General features: G+C 47.8%; 1 protein-coding gene across 1 annotated transcript in view; it reads left to right on the top strand.

The window, feature by feature from the left end:
• The window catches only part of CCDC178 (coiled-coil domain containing 178), a 252965-nt gene that overhangs the window by 14297 nt on the left and 215323 nt on the right, over nt 1–23345 (top strand). The window contains exons 2-5 of the mRNA XM_054985554.1: nt 1313–1452; nt 2841–2875; nt 3949–4040; nt 7875–8069. Of these exons, the coding sequence (XP_054841529.1) occupies nt 1327–1452; nt 2841–2875; nt 3949–4040; nt 7875–8069 (448 nt within the window). The 5' untranslated portion in view covers nt 1313–1326. The remainder of the gene's footprint in view (nt 1–1312; nt 1453–2840; nt 2876–3948; nt 4041–7874; nt 8070–23345) is intronic.

The raw sequence follows: 23345 nt of genomic DNA, 5'->3' as shown, positions 1-23345 counted from the left end.
AACATGATAGCTATTCTACTCCTACCAAAACAGTCCAATGAAAGTTATCATCAGAACCATTTGGGGTTCTATCTTATTTGTCTTCAGAGTAAACATACAAGTCAAAGACATGGGAGAGAAGGGCTCACAGGTTTACTTTCACCATTTTTGAAGCTGTTCCCACTTCTTAGGGCCAAGCTACAAGTGACGAATGACACTTGAACGGCAAGTGGATCAAGTGGAGAGCAAGTAAACAGGGAGAAATACACTTGCCGTTCAAGTGTCATTTGTCACTTGTAGTTTGGCCCTTAAAAGAAAGATGCTTTGTGCTGGGAATGGTGGCAGAGAAAAAGAAAGTAAAACTCTGGCTGTTTGAATACTTGCCTCACATGTACATACAACCATTTCTTTTACCCTGAGGCAAGATGGCGTCTGAGGCAGACGTCTAATGGTCAGCTCCACGGTTTGCTTTTTGTGTGTGTGTGCTCTACTTAGCCTTGATAAGCCTGGTTTTATCAGCAGTCAGCCACCAGTTTTTTTTCCTTGAAATTGATTATAATTTAAATTTTGTTAAAAGCTTCAAGCAGACTTTGCTTTTGCATGTTGTAGTTGCTTTGTATTTATTGTTGTATTTACTTTGCTTTTAAATGTTATATTTGCTTTCTGAGGAATTGTATTTACTTTACTTTTGTATATCGTATTTGCATTGAACTAATACTTTATTTCATTTATACTCTGCCTTTCTTGTTGAGACTCAAAATGGATTACTGAAGTTGAAAACAATACAATAAAGATGGACATCATAAATACAACAAACTAGATTACAAAATAATAATAGTATAATACAGCCAATAAACAATACAAAGGGGAAACTAATTTTTTCAGACATTAAAGCTACAATCGTATTCTTTATATATATATATATATATATATATATATATATATATATATATATATATATATATATATGACTTTGTTTTTTGAAGCTTCCTTAAATATCTTTTATTCAATGCCATACTTATTTCAAATGTACTTACCTTTATAGTGGAGTTCATACTTTCTTTAAAACAAATGGATGCTACCTCCCATCCTAATCTAGCTGTTATGGCTGCACTTATAAAACTCTATCTAATAATCAGAGCTATGTGGGATAATTTGTAATAGCAATCGTGCCAGTCAGATGGTGGGAGGAGGAGCAGGAGACTACCAAGTGGCTGATCAGCACAGTTGTCGTCAGACATGCACAGCTAAATCAAAGCATGGAAATAAAGTGCTTGCACAACTTTTAAAGTGTTGTCCCCCCCGCCCCCATCACCACCCTGAATTGTTTTAGATACAAGTGAAAAGATGCCATTGAATTCCCCCTCCAGGCAACGTAGTTGTGCTGCTTTAACTACACCTTCTACATGTGTTAACAAAGCAATTCATCACATTCAAGATCTAGAAGTGAAAATGGAAGCATCCTTTCAACAGGTACTACATATTTTTAGGTGTTTAATGTCAGTAGTTAATTATTTAATTCTGCTATGGAAAAATGCTCCCTAGAAGGTACGGGCAATTGAATTTATATTTGTCTTTTCTGAAAATGTCAAACAAATTTGAATGTTCCACTTGTTTGGGCAGACCCTCAGGCTACCATAGTGTTATCCACATAGCCATCCTCTTTCTTACATAATTATGATAGAATAAAAGCGATATTTTATTTTTGTAAGCAAGATATTAAAGAATGATGCTTTAAAATCCTAAAATGGCAATCCTGTGCACAGTTTCTTGGAAGTAAGTCTTGTTTAGTTAATTGAGAAATTCAGTAGGATTTTCTTTCAACAACGCAAGCATAGAGTTCAATTCAATTGACTACCTGCTAAATGTGTTTGGGGCAATAACCTGGAAGTCTCTATCCAGCAGCACAGTTGATCCTCCAGGCAGATGTCCTCCAGGCTCCAGGTGCAGTGCAGTCTCTCTTCTTCTCCTCTCTCGGTCAGCAGCAGCAGCAACAGAGGTGCTCAGACAGTCTTGCTCCAAATTTAAACCCCCTGCTGCAGCCTCAGCCAAAGATTTAAATCTATTGGCTGGCATGAAAATACAGCAGAGGGATTGGTGACTCCTAAAGTCCCCCCTCCCCTGCCTTTCCCCACCCACACTCCAAGAGCCACCCTCCTCCTGCTCCCCCTCCCCTACCTGTTAGTTTTGGCGGGAATCTCTGCTGCTTTGCTCTTGCAAAGGAGGATAGGGCCTACAAAGGAGGATAGGGCATATCTGGATATTTATGTCAGCCCTTGTTAAGGCACATCTGCCAAAAATTTGTTTTTGTAGGCTTGATAGTTGATCAAGGGTGAAGCTACTGAATCAACACTTTTCTTGAGAAAGTAAAGTAAAAAGGCTTGGAAGTAGGGAGGATACAGCAGAATTCAAGGCATCGCTTAGTATTTATAGGATTTTTCCTTATAAGATCACAGATAGCACAAATGATTGATCCTCTTCTCCAATTTTGCAGTTACACATCAGTTAGGTAATGTGGATGCTCATGATCGATGTTTGTAGGGTGATAATGGCATAATAAAGAATCTTATTTTCCTAAGAAATCATAGTTTATTGTAGTAAAAATTGCCATTACTTGGCTTGCCATGGTCAGGAAGTCAGCAGATGTACAGCACCTTATATGTGCCCCAAAGGTTACAGTGGGGCTGCAAACAGAGATTGATATGTGTGTGAAATAAAATTGTGGCTCACAAAGCAATGAATTTTTAAAAAAAAGTTATGTATGCTTATTTAGTTATAATGTACAGTAACATTTTTATACAGTGAGATTCTAACATGTAATATATATGAGTTCTTGAAAAACATCTCATTTATACTTGCAGTATGATCATTTTTATAAGATGAAGAACAGTCCATGGTAAGGATCCCATGCTTCAATAATTTTGTGAGGTATCATTTTAATGTGAAAAATTATATTGTATGAATTTACCAAATTTCTTCTTAATGTTGTATGGAAATGTAATTTGGACTTTAGAAAACCAGTGTATTCCAAGACTAGATCAGGTGGGCTTAAATTATACATGTGAAGCTGCCTTATATTGAATTAGTCCATCGAGACCAGTATTGTCTACTCAGGTGGCCAGCAGCATTCCATGGTCTCAGGCAGAGGTCTTTTCCATCAACTACTACCTGAACCTTTTTAACTAGAGATTCCAAGGACTGAACTTCAGAGGGACCTTCCACTTGCCAAGCAGATGTTCTGTCACTGAGACACAGCCCCTCCTCATAGCTCTTTGAGTCAAGAAAACTATTCTAGCATCACACAACTGCCCCCCCCCCACACACACACAATTGTAGCTGGTGGTGCTCATTGTTTTGGAGTTAATGTTAGAGAGATGGTGAGAAGTGCCAGAAAGGAGGAAAAGTAGCAAAGCAATACAAAAACCTGCATTCTAAAAGCAGATGCTACTGTAATGTGTAGTTTTAACCTTTAGTTATATTGAGTGGCTGTAAAGATTGGTTTCTACCAATAGAAGGGGAGCAAGTTTTGCCAGTTCCCCCCACCTGTTGCCCCTATCCCCAAGGAACAGCATTTTGGAGAGCTCAGTGGCTTACAGCTGAAGGAAACTGATGTAAACTACCTCCTTTCTGCTGGCAGAGGTGATCATGAGGTCAGAAAATGATGTGTGGATCCAATCCAATCCATTATTTTTAATTGCTTTGCAGTATAACATAAGCAAAATAAGTGATTCCTTCACAAAGGCAATCTAAATATCAGCAGTAGGGAGTGATAACAGAAGTATTAAGAAAGAGAGGCAAGCGTAAGAAAAGATGAATGTGAGAAACACAGTATATATGTGTTTTGTTTTGTTTGGGAATAAGAATTGAATAAATTGAGATAATTCAGAAGAAGAGGGTCTAAAGAAAGAGAAGCACAGTGCAGAAGAGGGGAAGGAGTTATAGACTTAAAATACTGACTTCTGTTTTCAGGTGTTCAGATATGAAAATTCCTAAAGAAACTAAAGATATCTGGTTATCAACTTCTTCTGAACTGAAGGCTGAAGAATCAATGTATTGGAAAGGTAAATATAATTATTCTTCATTGCGGGGGGAGGCTGTCAAACTTTTTAGTTAGTTTAAATCAAGAAAGATGTCCACCAAATAATAGGCATGTGAATCGAAATGTGGCCTTAAGAAAGAATGGGACACTGTAGGTAATCCCTTAGCATCAGATAATGAGTATGGGTGAGGAACTGTGATAATTGTAGATCACAAACTTGATCCTTCACCCAAGTTAAAGATTGCAAGTTCCCAAAATACAGCCCTTTATCTTCTTCCTCTCATGTTTCTAATATTGCATCTCCTGCTTCACTGGTAAAGGTGGTGAACAGCCACACGTTTTCAGACATCTGGAATATTATTATTTAAACAAAGTGTGCCTATGAGGAATATATGTTGAAAGAAAGACTTTATGGTTTTTAGATATGGTTTTAATTATATACTATATGTTGTTACCATCTGCCTTAAGACACAGCCCATCACATACCAAAGACTTTCCTCCCATGAGTATAACTCATTATTCAGAAAACCAAACCCTTCTTGGTGACACCACCTATGCACCCAGTCATTCACTTCCAATATCCTCTTTACCCTTTCCACACCCTGACCAACCCAAGGAAAAAGTGATGAAAGAGGAAGCTGTACCTGAGTTCTGTAATGGTTCTACTTAGGGCCTCCAGGCTGTGTCATATAATGTCATTCATCCCCACATGGATAAGCGAGGGGGATATTTATCTGTATCACATGGGTAGTAAGCCAGTTGCTTTTCTTCAGCCACCCAAACTTTGAACACCTGCCATCTGGAACTGTTTCTGTGTACAGTTTTTTCTTCTAGGGATTTTCTTTGCCATATGAGAGTAGGAACCTAGCCCACTTTTTAGAACTTTGGAGTCCTTCTGACCTCTTACAGTTTTGGAGTGTCTCTTTACCAGACTTTTTCCTATTCCCTCCTATCCTCCACACCTGCACATTCCCTTTAATGGCTGCAAATAAATAACCAGTGTGCTGCCTACCACATGACGAGACTGGGAATGAATGAAATTGCACACAGATTTCAGTTTGTCATTTAGAGCTCAGATGCCTTTCAAGTATTTTCAGTAAAGACAATGATTGGTCTACTGCTATCTGATATTCCACTGGTCACAAACTTTGCAATGGGTGAACCTCGAGAACAGACAATTAGCTGTGACACCTTTGCAAAGTTTTTTGCTGATAAAATAGCTCAGGTATGCTCTGATGCAGATACCAGCTGTAATACAGGTCAAAGCGGGAGTAATGCTTAACACACCATCTGATCCATTTCTGAATAATTTTGACCTAGTTACAATGATGGATATTGACAGAATTCTAGAATCCGTGAAGACCACTATATGTATCCTTGCCCATCCTGGCTGCTAAAATCTTCTAAAGACTATATAAATGAACTCTTGATGTCTGTCATAAATTAGTCACTAACTTAAGGCACCTTCTTTTAGCCTCTCAAAGAGGTGGTCATCTGCCCACTACTTAAAAAACCATCCTTAGACAAAAATGATGTAGCCAATTATTATCCAGTTTCTAATCTGCCCTTTCTGTGCAAAGTAGTTGAGAGAAGGTGGCTGACCAGTTCCAGACCTTCTTGGACAACTTTGTGCTCTGGACCCATTTCAATCTGGTTTCAGGCCAGGCTATGGGAAAGAGACAGTTCTGCTGGCTCTAGTTGACGACTTCCACCTGAATATAGACAAAGGCCATGCTTCATTGTTACTTCTCCTGGAACTATCTGCAGCCTTTGATTCAGTAGACCATGCCACCCTGTTGAGGCATTTAGAGGCAGGTTTCAGGGGATGTTCTTAGGAGGTTTAAATTATCCCACATGGAATGGACTCAGGGTTGCTGTTGGAGACCAGCCATCTTCAGTGTGTGAATTACCTTGTGGGGTTCCAGAAAGTGGAGCCCCACAGAAGGGGTTATACTGGATTCAGTAGTGCTATTATAGAAGCAAGTAAATGCAGCTGCAAAAAAGAGCTTCTCCCAACTCAGACTAGCCTGGAACATGGCCTTGACATAGCTGATTTGGCCACCTGGATTCATGCCACAATGTCAAGACTAGACTACTGTAAGGCACTCTACATAGGCCTCCCCTCAAAGTCAACTCAAAGACTCCAGCTGGTGCAAGATGCTGCAGCTCGTTTACTTCAAGAGCTAGATGTAGCATGCACATCAATCCCATTTTGCAGTCACTCCATTGGCTGCCCATCAGTTACCAGATTCAATTCAAGGTCATGGCTATCACATCCAAGGCCCTTCATGGCTATGGCCCCTCATATCGGTACAACCACCTCTCTCCCTATGTTCTGCTATGACAGTGTCGCTCATTTGAACAGGGCTTTCTGCAGATACCATCCTGGAGCTGCATCAACAGCTGCCTGTACACATTCTGCATCAATAGCTGCCTGTACACATGCTCTCTCTGTGGAATGACCTGCCTGAGGAGGTCAGGAAAGCTTCCACTCTCCTAGCTTTCTGCAAACTATGCAAAGCTGAATTATTCAGGAGGGCTTCTACTCAGATTATAGGGTTGTGTCATAAGAAATAGCTCAAAGAGATACTTTGGTAAGGAACAGGAATGATAGACTATGCTGTATACTGTCTGTTGATGTAGATGTGCTCCTATTGGGTAGCTCCACATTGCTAAAGATGTCAAGTTAATGTAGCTTTCCTTATGTTGGAAGGTCTATCTCAAAACAGTTTCAGCTGAACAGTTTCAGCTATAAGGATTTGTTTTCATTACTTCCTTTGAAAGTCTACAAAGGCCTTATTTAGCATTATCCACAGCTAAAACTCCCAGTACCTCAATGACATCTATGTGTGACTGATAAATCATTCCAGCAGCTGGTAACTTGTCATCCTTGACTGTGATTCGGTCTGGAAAGTTCATTAAATTCTAATTCTGAGGTGTCGTCCTCCCACCATAACTTGCAGTAAGGCCTTAGCAGGTCTACTTGGAAGTCAGTTCCACTTTATTAATTGGGACTTACTCCCAAGAAAGTGCTTGCTGGATTGCAATGCTAGATGCTTTTGATATGTTATTTTCTTATGCATTTCTCCACAATTTTGTTCACATAACCAATTTTGTTCCAGATTGTTGTGTGTATTTTAGCACTTCAGGCAGATTCAGTAAAAGAAATCTCTAATTCAAGGGATCATGGCAGAAATGAACCATGTTTGGATTTGAGCTCTTCTCCATATATTCATGCACAGCAAAAATGTCTCTAATTGAGTCAGATTAGACTATGGGGAGAAGGCTACTGCTCAGTGGTATAACATGCAGAAGGTTCCAGATTCAATCTCCAACATCTCCAGTTGAAAGAATCAGGTAGATGATATAAAAGGCCTATACCTGAGACCCTGGAGTGTTGTTGCCAATCAGAGCAGACAGTACTGATTGCAATAGACCAATGTTCTGCCTCATGTTTCATTTGTGTTTGTATGAACTACTGAAGTGATCTCAATAATTAGCAAAGTTGGGAGGTTTCTGGAAACCACTTAATTAAATGTGGAGTTTTTTTGCAGTAAGATAATGTTTGCAGAATCTCTATTGCAATGAAATGTTGATTTGTGTATAGATTCTTTATTTTAATGTACTGAGTTCTAGAATAGTATGTGTGGTATGTTAACATGTTGAAATGAAGCTGAAATTGTACATTTTAGAGAAGTTTTATCTTTTTGGTCTAAAACATTTATGTCCTGCCTTTCCTACAAGAAGGCAGGTTACCAATATATTTATGTACAGGGTAACAACAGATAATAAAGCATTAAGATGCACCTGAAATGCTGTTGTACATATTATTTTTACATTTTAAAATAATTTTTAGATATCCAGCCTTTAAAGCAGAAAGCAACAGCTGTACTAGCAGAGGCCACAGGCTTAGTTACAAGACTAGAACAGGAACGTAAAGCTGCTGAAGAAGCTTTGGAGTTTGAAATATGCCGTAGGAAAAAACTACATCTAAATGTTGATTGCCTTTCACTTTGGAGGCTCGAACAGCTTCCCATAGCCGTTCAAAAAGGTATGAAAATGGCTATAGAAGTAGGGGACATAATTAACTGATGTACCAGTAAGCTGTATTAGATCTTTTAAAGACTGTATATACATACTACTCAGAAATATTGTTCTTTGTAAAACTGGTCTGTAACGTTTTGATTTGATAATGGTTTGTTTAGTTTTTAACTTTTTAAACCTTAGTCTTGGAACTTTAAATTCAGTTTCTTCTTACGTTACCTTAAAGTTATACCTCAGGAGGGGTCTAGTCACAGTGAACACAGTTTTTAATTCCACTCACACAGAGCTTTGGCATTCTCAAGGCTTAGACCTTGAGAACATCTTCCCTGTTTTATCTATGTGACTTGTATATTGCTGCCTACCCAAAAGGTTTTCTCTGCCACCAAAGGCTTCTGCCGTAAATCCCTTCTGCTTAACTAGTACTGCTAGAAGACTTTGTTATAGATTGTAGTTTAACAGAACTGTCAGCATGTGAAGATGGTTGTGAGGTAAAAAAAACCCCTTTTTTCTTAAACAAAAGAGTCCCTCCATTCTGCATGCTGTAGTCCCCAGCAGGATCAGGGCCCTGTGGCAGTTTTAAAATTTAATAACTAAAATGGCACCGTGTGCCCATGGTGGACTCGGGTACACAGTATCATCTAGTTTGTCCCTTAGAGTAAGCCCTACTTAAGGCCAGCTCTTCGAATGCAGCATGGTAAGTCACATATGATCAGTACGTCTCCCCAAACTAGTCTGAGAAGCATTTCATATGTGTTTGGGAAGCCCTGTCTGGCATTCATGGGTTGCTGCACTGTATTTAAAAATGCTTCAAGGGCAGGGGGGAGAAGGAGTGTTAGTTGCTCTGGCTATGACAGATGATTGGTGCAGGTGGAGCTGGGATGCAGCAACCTCAGACACCACCCCTTGTTTTAGCTGCCAATAGTTCCACTGAACATAATAAGATTTACTTACTATAGGATTGGGCTGTCAGACATTTTCTTTTTACTTTAAGCTCTGTTGACATTTGTAAAGGTTTGGACCTCTGCCTTTTTATCAGTGAGCAAGACAGGAATGCAGACAGCATACCTAGTGTTTTGTCCTCAGGCAAGTTTAATTTTTCTACGCCTGAGAATTCTACCAAAAGTAGCCTCCCCAACTGATTCCTTACACCACGATCAGTGACATTGTTCACTTTATTTATCCTTCCAAGAATAAAACATCTGTTTCACCAGATAATTCTAGTCTGCAAGTTTGTCATTAATTCTAGTTCCTAAGTTATTTTCTGACTAGCAGCCTTGCCTAGCTGTTTTGCGCTGTCTTTAGAAGATTCCACATTCTCAGGCTAATATGAGCTAATATGGCTCTTTTCTTTCCCCGCTTCCCCCCTTTTTCTTTTTTGATGTTCTATATTGTCATTGCTAGCAGTTTTGATCTGCCTTCTTTTCATTGCTGTTGTTCACAATCCTATTGTTTTACTTTTTTTAACTATTTATATGTAACTGGCATGTTAACAATATTTTGTTAATGTGCCTCCATATTAGACTACTGTAACTTGCTCTATGCGGGGCTTCCCTTGGGCTTGATCCGGAAACTGCAGCTGGTTCAGAATGCAGCTGCACGAGTGGTTGCCAGAGCTCCAGTCATGGCACATATAACACCCATCCTCCATCAACTGCACTGGTTACCAGTTGAGTACCGGGTCCGGTTCAAGGTTTTGGTGTTGACCTATAAAGCCCTATGCAGACTGGGTCCAGCATACCTTTGGGACCGCCTCTCCTCATATGTTCCCCAGAGGTCACTTCAATCAGCAAATAAGCAGTTACTGATGGTCTCTGGCCCCAGGGAGGTCCATCTGGCCTCTACCAGAGCCAGGGCCTTTTCAGTCCTGGCTCCGACCTGGTGGAACTTTCTGTCTGAGGAGACTAGGGCTCGGCGGGATTTGTTATTTTTCTGCCAGGCCTGCAAGACAGAGATGTTCCACTAGGCATTTGGTGGGGGCTAGGCTGTCCTCTTGCTGGCCATACCACTGAAGACCGTCCACCACCCATGCAGGAGCTCATAAAGTGTTGACACATACTTATATCCGCTATCTGAGAAATTTTATTGCACATTGTTAATGTTTTAAAATGTTTATTTATAATGTTTTTATTGTTTTAAACGGTATGTCATAAATTGTTTGTTACACCGCCCTGAGCCCGTCCAACGGGGAGGGCGGTCTAAAAATGTAATAAATAAATAAATAAATTTTAAAATTTGATGTGAACAATTTAGTGCATACAAATAACTCATGAGTTCATTACTTCAAAAAGAAAAGCAAAAGACTTGTTGTCAGGCTGTGGCACGCCCCCTGGCGGCGGGTCTGGGCGGGGCGGTCCCGGCGGGTCCGTGCTGGTAGCCTGGGGCGGCTGGGCGGGTCCTCAAGGAAGCGTGGAGGCTCCTTCACAGGCGGCCTCAGACTAGGGCGGCCCTTGTCTGACCGGCGGGCCGGTCAGCACGTGGCTGCACCCGGCCGGCTGCGCCTTAGCCTTCAGGGCAGCCAGCTGACAAACGGCAGGATGCTCGCCTTAGAACGCAGGGCACCTGCTTTGTCTCGTCCAGTACCTTCCTCCTCGGCCTGCCTCCAGAGCCTCCTTAAATACTTTTCCCACTCCAGCTCCACCCTCACCCCCGAGTGCTTCCACCCACCATCAATCCCAACACCTGTGCCACCTGCATCCCCGCCCATTGGGCCCACCTCCCTCTACCCCGTTGGTGGGCTGCTAGCCGGGCTGCCCCGCTCTCCCCCAATGCCTCTTGCCCTCCGCCCTCCTGCCCTGTGATGGACGGCGGGCTTGGCCCCTGGCGGGGCGATCCGGCCCTTCCCCGAGCCGCCCTCCAATCCCAGGCTGGCTTGCTCCTCCCTCCCCCCTGCTGGCCCCGGCCGCCATCCCGCTCGGCCGAGGGCGCCTGCGCCGGCGTTTGGCAGCCCGGCGCGGCCTCGCCCCGCTCGCCGCTGCCTCCCCCGCGGCCCGGACGGGGCCGTCACCGCCAGAGCGCTGACCGCGCCGGCCGCCGCTTCCGAGTGCGCCCGCTGCCGCGGCCGCTCGGGATCCTTCTCTCCGGTGCGGCGGCGGGCGGTGGCGCAGCGGCGGCGCAGCTGCTGGGGCCTTCGTTCGCCGGTGGGGCCTCGTCCTTGGCCTCTCCCGCCCGGTAGGTGGGCCCTGCGTCGTCGGGGGGGTGGGGGTGGGGGGAGTCCGAGGCCGGCGTGTCGGGCCTCGGACACACACCCCCTCTTTGCGTTGCGTCGGGCGTGGCTTCCCCGGCGAACATCCGGGACAGGAAGTCGGCGTTGACATGCTGTTTCCCTGGTCTGTGCCGGATCGTAAAGCTGAAGGGTAGAAGAGCCAGATACCATCTTAGCACGCGTGCATTGTGATCCTTAAGCCGGGACATCCAGACAAGGGGGGCGTGGTCCGTCACGAGGGTGAAGGGGTTATTAGCGAGGTAATATTGCAGCGCCCCGACAGCCCACTTGACAGCGAGGGCCTCTTTTTCCACGACCGCGTAACGGCGTTCAGCTGGTTGGAGCTTCCTGCTGATGAACAGGACCGGGTGCTCCTGCCCGCCGTGGTCCTGGGACAGGACGGCCCCGAGCTCGCTATCGGATGCATCCGTCTGAAGAATGAAGGGCCGGTCGAAGTCAGGGTTGCGCAGGACTGGTGACCCTGACAGAGCAGCCTTGAGGTCGAGGAAGGCTTGCCGCCGGGGCGGCGTCCACTGGACCTGGTTGGGCTGGTCTTTGCGCAGGCAGTTCGTAAGGGGGCTGGCTCGGCTGGCGTACTGTGCGATAAACTTACTGTAGTAACCGACCAGCCCCAGAAACCCCCTTAGCTGCTTCTTGGATTTCGGCAGGGGACACGCTTCCAGTGTCGCCACCTTGTCCGGGAGGGGCCTCAGCTGCCCCCGCCCCACGAGGAACCCGAGGTATTTCAGCTCCTGGAAGCCCAGTCGGCTTTTGGTGGGGTTGGCCTTCAGCCCTGCGTCACGGAGGGCTCGTAACACTTGGCGGAGATGGCGGAGGTGGGATGGCCAGTCAGGGCTGTAGATTAAGATGTCATCTATGTAGGCGGTGGCGAAGCCTTGACACTGAGCCAGCGCCCGGTCTACCAGCCGCTGGAAGGTGGCGGCGGCCCCGTGTAACCCGAAAGGCATGACCTTGAACTCAAACAGCCCTTGGGGGGTGGCGAAAGCCGTTTTCTCGCGGTCTCCCGGGGCCATGGGAACCTGCCAGTATCCTTTGGTTAGGTCTAGCGCCGAAAGGTAGCGAGCCGCGCCTAGCTGGTCGATTAGCACCTCAGCCCGGGGCATGGGGTACGCATCGAACTTTGCGACCTTGTTTACCTCCCTGTAGTCGACACAGAACCTCACGGACCCATCCGGTTTCGGGACCAGCACAATGGGACTGCGCCACTCGCTGTGTGAGGGTTGGATTACGCCCAGGCGTAGCATCTCCTCCACCTCTCGGGCCACGGTCTCCCATTGCTTCCGGGGGAGGGGCCTCCAGGTTGCCCGGGCCACTTGGCCGGGGTCTGTGGGAATCCTATGCTCAGCCAGGTGGGTGCGTCCCGGACGGGTGGAAAAACAGCCGGGCAAGTCCTCCAGCAGCGCCCGGAGTTGCTGCCGCTGGTGGGGCTCCAACGCCTCGTCGAGCCCCGGCGCGCTTCCCTCCGGCTGGCGGTCTGTCCACGGGAGCTCCCCCGTTGGCGGGTCCAGTGGGTCGTCCGCGAGTCGGCAGGTGCCGGAGGGCCGCTCTTGCCACTCCTTGAGGTCGTTGATGTGCAGGCGTTTGGACTGACGGGGGGAGGCGCCGCACTGGACCTCATAGGAATGGGACCCCAATACCCGCTTGACCTGGAAGGGACCCCGCCATGGGTCGCCGTGGTGCCCGGGCCCGAACACTCGGCGGTTGACCAGGACACGATCCCCTTCCTTGAAGGTTCTCAGCCGGGTCCCGCGATCGTACCGGGCCTTCTGGGCCGCCTGGGCCTTCTCCAGATTCTGCCCGGCCAAAGTCCTGGCTGCTTCTAATCGTTCCTGGAGTTCTTTCATATATTCAGGGGCGGGCCTCCCTGGGGGTTCCGATGACTCGGCCCGCCGCCCCTCCATCACTTCCAGGATCCCCCGAGGGTTGCGCCCATATACTAATTCAAAGGGGGCGAAGCCGGTTGAAGCTTGGGGCGATTCGCGGACCGCGAACAGCAAGGGGTCCACGAAGAGGTCCCATTGGGCTGGGCGGTCGTGGGCCAGACGCCGTAGCATCTGTTTGAGCGTTTGGTTGAACCGCTCCACTAGGCCATCTGTCTGAGGGTGGTATATGGAGGTGAAGATCTGCCGTACTCCCATGGTGCGGCATAACTGACGGGTGACGGAGGCCGTAAACGGGGTGCCACAATCCGTGACCAGCTCCTTGGGAATGCCCGCCTGCGCGAAGAATCGTACCAGGGCGCGCGTCACGCCGGGCGCCTGCATCGTCCGCAGGGGTATGGCCTCCGGGTACCGGGTGGCATAATCCACCAGGACGAGGACGAACCTGCATCCCCGGGCGGTCCACGGTAACGGGCCTATGAAGTCCATAGCCACTCTCTCGAAGGGCGTGCGGATCACGGGCAGGGGTGCCAAGGGGGCCCGCGGGGGCGGCCGACCCGCTGTTCGCTGGCAGACCTCGCAGGTGCGGCAGTAGTCCTTCACGTCCCGGGATACCGAGGGCCAGAAGAACCGGGCCAGCACTGGGGCCAAGGTGTTAGCAGGTCCCTGGTGTCCGGCCCAGCTGTGGTCGTGCGCGTGGGCGAGTATACGTGGTCGATAGCCTTGGGGGGCCAGAAGCTGTCGGACCTCGCCACCCCTGGCCCTCGTGATGCGGAACCACACGCCCCCTTCCTGGATCACCCGAGGTACTCTCCCAGCCCGCCTGCCATCCATCACGACCCCCTCACTCACCGCCACGGCATCTCGGAGCCCACCTAGAGTGGGATCGTCCGCTTGGCGAGCGATGAAGCTGGGGTCCGTCGACCAGTCCTGGGCGTTCGGGTCTGCTGTGGGGTCGTTCACCGTGGAGGGTCCCTCCCTCGGGTCCTCCGCGGGCAAGGCTTCCTCGGGCCCGCGTGCTGCCTGGAGGTGTTGGTGGAAGCTGGGGGCATCGCGGCCCAGGAGAACAGGGTAGGGCAGGGCCGGTACTCGGGCTAGCTCTACCTCCCAGGTCTGGCCTCGGCAGGTCAGAGGCACTCGTACCACCGGGTAGGTCTCCGAGTGGCCATGGAAGCAGGCCACGGCCGTCGAGCGGACGATGGGTAAGTGGGGCGGTAGCAGGCGTGTGCGGATCATCGAAATGGAACTGCCGCTATCCAAGAAGGCGGACAGGCGCTGTCACGGGCTGGGCCAGCCCAAGCAGGGTGGTTCAAGTCCAAACCTTAAAGCCAAAGTCAAAGGGGAGTTCCAAGAGCAAAAGCCAAGTCAAACCGGTGGTCAGAGCACGAGATAAAGCCAGGAGTGAGTCCAGAGTCCAAAAGCAAGGTCAGGCACAGTCCAAGGTCATTCACCGATAGTGTCAGGTCCAAAAGCAGGCACAGGCAAGGTTCACGAAACACGGAGTGGTTGCAAGCAGTAGACATGTTGCTTCCACGCCCAGCAGTTCCTCCAGACTGGCTCTTATAGCCAGGCGTGGTTTTCAGCCAGCTGCTGGGGCTCTATCCTGCCACTACTCATCGTCACTCTCCAGCAGCTGGCGTTGGCTTAAGAGGCGAGCACTGCGCCGTCTTTCCTGCAGTTCCAGTCTCTGGCGCTGCCTGCGGCGTTCCTTGGGCGTGGGTGAACCTGGGGGGGTGGAGGCTCTTGGCTGCGCTGCACCTGTAGAAGTCCCTGGCTGAGCTTCCTCTGTAGTATTGGAGCTTGAGAGTGCTGGTGCCTCAGCTGCTGGCTGTAAGCTCTGATCAGCCAGCAGCTGTGGCTCCTGATTGCTGGCTTCTGCTGAATCAGGGCTAGGGCTGGCTACACAGGGCTCCTCTTCTCCTGAGGAGTCCTGGCTGGCTACACGAGGCTCCTCTCCTCCAGAGGAGACCTCACTCTCAGACTGGGCCATGACAGGCGCCGTCCTGCCACTTCTACCATCACTATCAGCGGCGGCGGCCTTGGCGGGCGGGCCGTCACCGGGTAGGCTTCTTCCCAGCCGGCGTCACACTCCATGAGCGGACAGTCGCGGATGAAGTGGCCCCGCTGGCCGCACTTAAAGCACGGGCCCCGGTCTTCGGGGTCTCGGGAACCCTTTGGGGTGGCCTCCGGTCCGGGCCCGGACAGGGGTCGGCCCCAGGCCCCCTCATGACCGGGGAGCAGCGGGGGTGCCCGGGAGGCCCCCGGTCGCGGCCCAGACGCCTCCCGGGCCCCGGACCTGGCCCTCCCCGGGCGCGGGTTTTCTAGAGGCTGGGGGGAGGACCCGCTGGTCCTTGTTCCTGGGCCCGTGTCCCGGGGGGCCTCGCGTGGGTCTGCCGCCGCGGCGAAGTTTTCTAGGAGGGCCGTGGCTTCCTTCAGACTCGCGGGGTGGCTGCAGGCTACCCACTGTCGGGCTTTGGGGGGGAGGATATTGAGCAGTTGCTCCAGGACCACTTGATCCACAATCTTCTTCTCGCCCTCCAAGGCGGGCTTCAGCCACCGGTAGGCGGCATCCCGTAGCGCGTTGATCAGGGCTCTGGGCCGCTCGATCTTTTTGTAGGTGATGGACCTGAACTTCTGACGGTAGGAGACGGGTGTCACCTCATACCGGTCGAGAATAGCGGCTTTCAGCACCCGGTAGTCAGCGCTCTCCTCCTTGGGGAGGGCCCTCAAGGCCGCCTGGGCCTCCCCCGTCAGATAAGGGCCAATGATGAATGCCCACTGGTCCCGGGGCCACTGAGCGGCTTCCGCTGTGCGTTCGAATGCCTCCAGGTAGGCATCTATCTCGTTCGCCTCTCCCAGCTTGGTCAGCTGAAAGGGGGCCCCTCGCACGGGGCCGAGGGCCGATGCGGTGGGTCCGGCCCCCAGAGTCTGGGCCAGTCCTCAGAGCAACGTAGCCTGTGACTCCTGCTGCTGTGCCGTCAGGTCCCGCAGGAGCCGCACTTGCTGCTCGGCCATCCATTGGCTGAGCTGGCCCAAGTCCAGGGCCGTAGGGGCCGCGGGCTGCCCGGCCCCGCCCGCTGCTGCGGCGGCCGCTTGGTCCATGGGGGTGCCCTCCGTCGGTACCGCCTCGGAGTCAAGCCTGGGCCGGCCGAAGGTTGCCGGGCGCAGATAGGTGCGAGGCCTCGTCCACCCGGGTGGGGTCGGAAGGTAGGGTCGCGGGCGCCTCACAGCAGGATCCGTGCCCGCATTCTCCACCACAATGTCAGGCTGTGGCATGCCCCCTGGCGGCGGGTCTGGGCGGGGCGGTCCCGGCGGGTCCGTGCTGGTAGCCTGGGGCGGCTGGGCGGGTCCTCAAGGAAGCGTGGAGGCTCCTTCACAGGCGGCCTCAGACTAGGGCGGCCCTTGTCTGACCGGCGGGCCGGTCAGCACGTGGCTCCACCCGGCCGGCTGCGCCTTAGCCTTCAGGGCAGCCAGCTGACAAACGGCAGGATGCTCGCCTTAGAACGCAGGGCACCTGCTTTGTCTCGTCCAGTACCTTCCTCCTCGGCCTGCCTCCAGAGCCTCCTTAAATACTTTTCCCACTCCAGCTCCACCCTCACCCCCGAGTGCTTCCACCCACCATCAATCCCAACACCTGTGCCACCTGCATCCCCGCCCATTGGGCCCACCTCCCTCTACCCCGTTGGTGGGCTGCTAGCCGGGCTGCCCCGCTCTCCCCCAATGCCTCTTGCCCTCCGCCCTCCTGCCCTGTGATGGACGGCGGGCTTGGCCCCTGGCGGGGCGATCTGGCCCTTCCCCGAGCCGCCCTCCAATCCCAGGCTGGCTTGCTCCTCCCTCCCCCCTGCTGGCCCCGGCCGCCATCCCGCTCGGCCGAGGGCACCTGCGCCGGCGTTTGGCAGCCCGGCGCGGCCTCGCCCCGCTCGCTGCGGCCTCCCCCGCGGCCCGGACGGGGCCGTCACCGCCAGAGCGCTGACCGCGCCGGCTGCCGCTTCCGAGTGCGCCCGCTGCCGCGGCCGCTCGGGATCCTTCTCTCCGGTGCGGCGGCGGGCGGCGGCGCAGCGGCGGCGCAGCTGCTGGGGCCTTCGTTCGCCGGTGGGGCCTCGTCCTTGGCCTCTCCCGCCCGGTAGGTGGGCCCTGCGTCGTCGGGGGGTGGGGGTGGGGGGAGTCCGAGGCCGGCGTGTCGGGCCTCGGACACTTGTGAAATTCACACTATAAACTGCTTAGTGTGTAGAGGGAAACAAAGGGTGCAAAGATACAGGTGCCTGTATGTCAGTGCTAGAACTCTCCAAACCAAGATGGGAGAGCTGGAGTGCTTGGTGCTAAATGGTAATGTTGATATAGTAGGTATTTCAAAAATATGGTGGAATGGGATGTTTTCCCCCTGGATAGAAATTTCATAGACAAGACAGAGTGAGATGTGTTGGGACAGCATTACTTTGTATATCAAAAACAGTATAGAGTCAATTAAGCTAGAAAACGTTAAGGGAGAAACTCCAACACACTCACTGTAGATAGTGATACCGGGCTGTAAAGATTATTTAAAAGTGGGGGCGTACTATTGCCCCTGAAACAAAACCAGGAGGCAGAACTTGAAATGGAGGGAAAATAAGGAATGTGACTAAAGTGGAAAATGTTGTAATACTGGGTGACTTGAACTACTTTCATGTTGACTGGGCAATGAGTTCAAATCATGCCATAGAAACAAGGTTTCTAGACATCATAAATGAATGTGCATTGGAACAGTTGGTTACAGTTAGAGGTATAGCAATCCTGGACTTGGTTTATGTTGGTGGCACAAAGGAGTTGCTCTGTTTTTTAGGGCAAAACCTCTATGGTTTATGCCCCCAAACCATGACTTCACGCTTTTGGAAGTAGCAATGTCTGGTGTACAATGATGAAGAGAAGAAGACCCTATCCTGCAGGGAGGAGCAAGAATTAGTCAGATAGGAATGTGAGGAGAGCACCTCTCTTTTCTGTTAAGTGTCACTTCTTTATCTTGTCTCCGGATGGGCTTTATTAGGGGATAATATCCTCCTTCTCTGCATTGAGAACTCTATCTCCTAGGCAGCTAGATAGCTAGATGCTGTCTCTATCTCTCCTTTTCACTATCGACTGTGTAGTTCCTGAATAAACTTTTTCTCACCCTTTAACCAGTACTGCATGGCTACTGCTGTATTTTTGGGACTCAGCCAATGCACACTACCATTGCAATGGGTATATTAGTAGACAGCATCCACCTGCCTATATGCCATAAAAGGGCAGAGGTATACCCATTGCTGTACAGATAGGGAGGGAGTAAAAGCAGAGGCTAGGGTTATCCTCCCTTCAGGAATAAGCAGCCTGCCTAGCTAGCAGATGACCTAGAGGGGGTTTTGAAGCAGTGGTTAAGGTTTCTTACTATCTAGCAGCATGTGTGCATGGGCACACATGTCGCACACACATAAAAACATACCAAACTAGAAGAGATGCAAAAGATAGGTTGGATCACATTCTCTCTCTTGAGAGGAAAAAGACCTGCTGATTCAAGATCAAAGATCTTGCAACACATGGACTTCCGGCTCGGGATCCATGAAGGTCTAACGCAGCTCTAAGAGCTGAGCTGTCCGTGCCGCTGTTTTGAAGGCTGGAGGGGCGCAAATTGCCCGCAGCCACTTGTTCTCAGGCGGAGAACAGGCGAGAACGCTTGAGAACCTGAGGGCGCGTTGATCTCGGGTGAGGGGGGGGTTCTACACAACGAACTCCCACCCACCCTTGAGGTCCCACCCGAAGAAAGGTTGCCAAGATCTCTGCAGTGGCTCTGGAGTCAAATTTTGGCATAAGACCTACATGCCCAAGCTTCAGTAAAACAGCAAAGGGGCTGGATTTGATCAGATAACAGAAGCAGCGACTACAACCCAAGAAAAATGCTAAAGGAGGTAAAGATCACTATCTCTCAGTACGGGACAGATTTTAAAAAGAAATAAGAGGCAAAAGCGGATTTAAGAACTGCAACAGACTAGTTATATAAGGGGGAAGATTCCGGCAAAAAAAAAATTGAAAAAGTAAATTTGTAAGGAGAAGCTAGCACGGAAATTGGATTATTGTTTACATACGTGTGGCAGGGAAGAGATAGTAGACTGTGAGAAAGCTTAAAAATCGCGAGAACTGCTGTGCAATGGAGAGGAACAGGAAGTACGTCAGAACCATAAAGAGACAGAAGAGAAGGGCCCTTTTCTTAAACGCCGGAAGTAGGGCGACGCCATTTTGAAAGAGGGCAACTGGCGACTTCAATGAAAAAGGAAGTAGGCCATCTTTAAAGAAGGTAAGGGCGAGTGCTTCAGTACAAAACCATAGAGAAAAAACGCCCGGCATTTTGGACAGGTTAAAACAGCGTTTGAGAAAAATAAACTGCAATCGGACTTTTAAAAATAAAAGAAAGTAAAAAAGTAGAGTCACGGATTTAAGGAAAAGGGCAGACTCGTGGGAGCGAAGCAGAGCTAGCCCCACGATGTCGAAGAAAGAGTGGCAAACTACGATGGAAAATTTGGATAAAAAAGTTTCAGAGGAAAATAAAGAGCTTAAGGATATGATGCTAGAGATGGCGAAAGAATTAAAAGACTTTAAAGAGACGCTTAAATTGGAGATGGCAGAACTGACAAAAGGTATGGATAAAATACAAAATGACCTACAAGCTACACAGCAGAGAGTCAATGCAGTAGAGGAAACGGTGGAAACTTTAACAGACGTGCAAAAGTCTGAAATGAGAGGGATGAGAGACAGAATGGCCGTTGCAGAAAGTAAACAGATGGAAAAACAACTCAGATTTCGTTCGGTCCCAGAAGTAGAGGGAAAATCAGCCCAAGAGCAGATTACAGAAATTTTGGCAGAATACCTGGGGAAAGAAGAGGAAGAAATTGCAGCTTTCTTGGACATGGTGTATAGAATCAATTCCAAATTTGCAGCTCAGAGGAAGTTACCAAGGGACATGATTGTCCAATTTACGACTAGAAGCACAAGAGAATTAATTGTGAGCAAACAATTTCAAGATCCATTGGAAGTCGATGGAAAAGTGGTGAGAATCATGAAAGAGTTGCCCAGATCGGTGCTGTTCGAGCGGAAGAAGTATAGAGAACTGGTTCAGATGTTAAAGGAGCTGAAAATTAGATATAGATGGGAAATACCAGAAGGACTGACATTTGAGTTTGGTGGAGTTAGAAAGAGCATCAGATCTGGCCATGAGATGGAGACTTTTATTAGGGAAAATTGAAATGGACTTACCAAAAACTATAAGAAAGTGATCATGGAATGTAAAGTTATATCTTGGAATGTTAATTGACTAAATTCACCTTGTAAATGCAAAGCTACTTTCCACTGGCTAGCAAAACAAAAATGCAATATAGTTTGTCTGCAAGAGACACATATTAGAAAGCAGGACGAAAAATATTTGAAATTTGTTAAATTGGGAAAAGAATTTGTTGCCGCCTCTAAAAAGAAAAAGAGGGGAGTTGTATTGTACATAAAAGAAGAATTGCAGCCCAGACTAGTTTTAAAAGATGCAGAAGCCAGATATTTAGCAGTGGAAATTATTTGGAATTCTAAGAAAATATTGATGATTGGGATCTATGCACCTAACGGTGCAAAAGAAAATTTTTTTAAGGACTTAGAGAAACAACTAGATGAATTGACCTATGATCACATAATCTTGGCGGGTGACTTCAATGGAGTTACAAACCTGGATGAGGACAAGCAGTCTAAAGCTGCTCACAAAAAAAAGAGGACTATTACCAAAGGCGTTTTTTATGCTTAAGGAACAAGAAAGTTTAGAAGATGTGTGGAGGAGACAGTACCCTAAGAATAGACAATATACATTTTACTCTGCAAGACATTTCACGTTATCAAGAATAGATATGATCTGGGCCTCTAAAGAACTGACATTATGGACTAGAGAGGTGGAGATAATGCCAAAGGTAGGCTCAGATCATAACCCAATTATGTGGAGATTTGGGAAAAATAATAAAAGAAAAGGATGGAGAATAAATGAGGACTTGTTACAAATAGAAGAAAATATTGTGTTGCTGCGAAGGGAGACCAAATTTTTCATACAATATAACCTGAACAAAGAAGTGCCGACCAATAAAGTATGGGACACATATAAAGCGGTGATAAGAGGCATACTAATAGACCTGAATGCAGGAAAAAGGAGGAAAAGAGATCTGAAATTTTGGATAAAATAAAAGCCAAAGAGATACAACTTAAGAAAAGACCGGGGGGGGGGGGGAGACATATCAGGATATTAAAATTCTGCAGGAACAATTGACAGCAATGGACAATAAAGAATTAGAGTGGAATTTAAAGAAGATGAATCAGAGGTCGTTTGAAGGTGCAAACAAACCTGGGAAATATTTGGCGTGGCAACTAAAAAAAAGGAAGGAGAAGAAAATCATAAGTAAAATTCTAGAAGATGATAAGGTGCTTATGGACCAAGCAGCTATTAGTAGAGCCTTTTTTAAGTTTTATGCAAAATTGTACCAAAAAAAAGAAGCGAGTAAAGATTTAATAGTGGAATACCTAGAGAAGATGAAAATTCCGACAATTCCTGAAAAATGGAAAGAGAAATTAAATAAGGAAGTGACGGAAGAAGAAATAAAAGAAGCTATACAATCAACGAAGATAGGAAAGGCGCCAGGACCAGATGGACTAACGGCAAAGTTTTATAAAGTGATGGCTAATGAACTGGCGCCATTCCTGAAAGAGGCAATGAATGGAGCGATGCAAGATCAAAGGATTCCTGACTCATGGAACAAAGCCAATATATCGCTGATACCGAAGGAGGGTCAGGACTTGAACAATGTTAAAAATTACAGACCAATTTCATTGTTGAATAATGACTATAAAATATTTGCAAAGGTGTTGGCAGAGAGGTTGAAAGGATGGATGTTGGAATTCATTGCTGAAGAACAGGCGGGATTTTTACCCAACAGACAAATTAAAGACAATTTGAGGACAGTAATAAACGCTATTGAATACTATGACAAGAACTGTGACAGAGAGGTTGGTTTTTTCTTCGTAGACGCGGAAAAGGCATTTGACAATCTGAACTGGGATTTTATGTTTGCTACCATGGAAAAGCTGCAAATGGGAGAAAAGTTCATACAAGCGGTCAAGGAAATTTATAGAGACCAGAGTGCAGCAATCATAGTGAATGAGGATTTGACAAAAAAAAATGAAAATCAGCAAAGGAACTAGACAGGGATGCCCGCTGTCTCCATTGTTGTTTATTTTGATTTTGGAAATATTGATGTTTCAAATACGTGAAGATGACACAATCTGAGGTATGAAAATAAAAGAGTTTTCTTACAAGGTCAGAGCTTTTGCGGATGACATAATGTTAATAGTAGAGGATCCAATTGGAAATATGCCAAAGGTAATAGAGAAAATAAAAGAGTTTGGAGATTTGGCTGGATTTTACGTGAACAAAAAGAAGTCAAAGGTTTTATGTAAGAATATGACTAAACAGAAGCAGCAAGAGCTAACGGAGATAACAGACTGTGAGGTGACTAATAAAGTAAAATATCTTGGCATTGAGCTGACTGAAAAATATAGATTTGTTCAAAAATAATTATGAGAAACTGTGGATACAAATAGAGAGAGACTTAATAAAATGGAACAAACTGAATTTATCATGGCTGGGAAGAATTGCAGCAGTAAAAATGAACGTCTTACCACGTGTGATGTTCTTGTTGCAAACTATACCAATTATCCGAGACTCCAAACAATTTGATAAATGGCAATGGAAAATCTCAGATTTTGTGTGGGCAGGCAAGAAACCACGAGTGAAAATGAAGGTTTTACAAGATGCGAAGGAAAGAGGTGGCTTGCAACTGCCCAACATAAGACTGTATCATGAGGCAGTATGTCTTGTATGGTTGAAAGACTGGATAATGTTAAAAAACCGTAAGTTGCTAGCCCTGGAGGGACATAAAAAAATATTTGGATGGCATGCATACATGTGGTATGACAAAGTAAAAGCGGACTCTATGTTTTTGCATCACTATATTCGGAGAAGCCTCTTCACGGTCTGGAAGAAATACAAGTTGTATATGGAAGATGGAATTCCTTCATGGGTGGTTCCGTATGAAGTAATAGATCCGAGAACTGTCGATAACGAACAGCAATGTCTAACCTACAAGGAGATTACACA

Source organism: Eublepharis macularius, chromosome 7 (assembly GCF_028583425.1).
Source record: "Eublepharis macularius isolate TG4126 chromosome 7, MPM_Emac_v1.0, whole genome shotgun sequence".
In the NCBI taxonomy this organism is placed as follows: Eukaryota; Metazoa; Chordata; class Lepidosauria; order Squamata; family Eublepharidae; genus Eublepharis; species Eublepharis macularius.
This window is presented reverse-complemented; position numbering and strand designations above follow the sequence as displayed.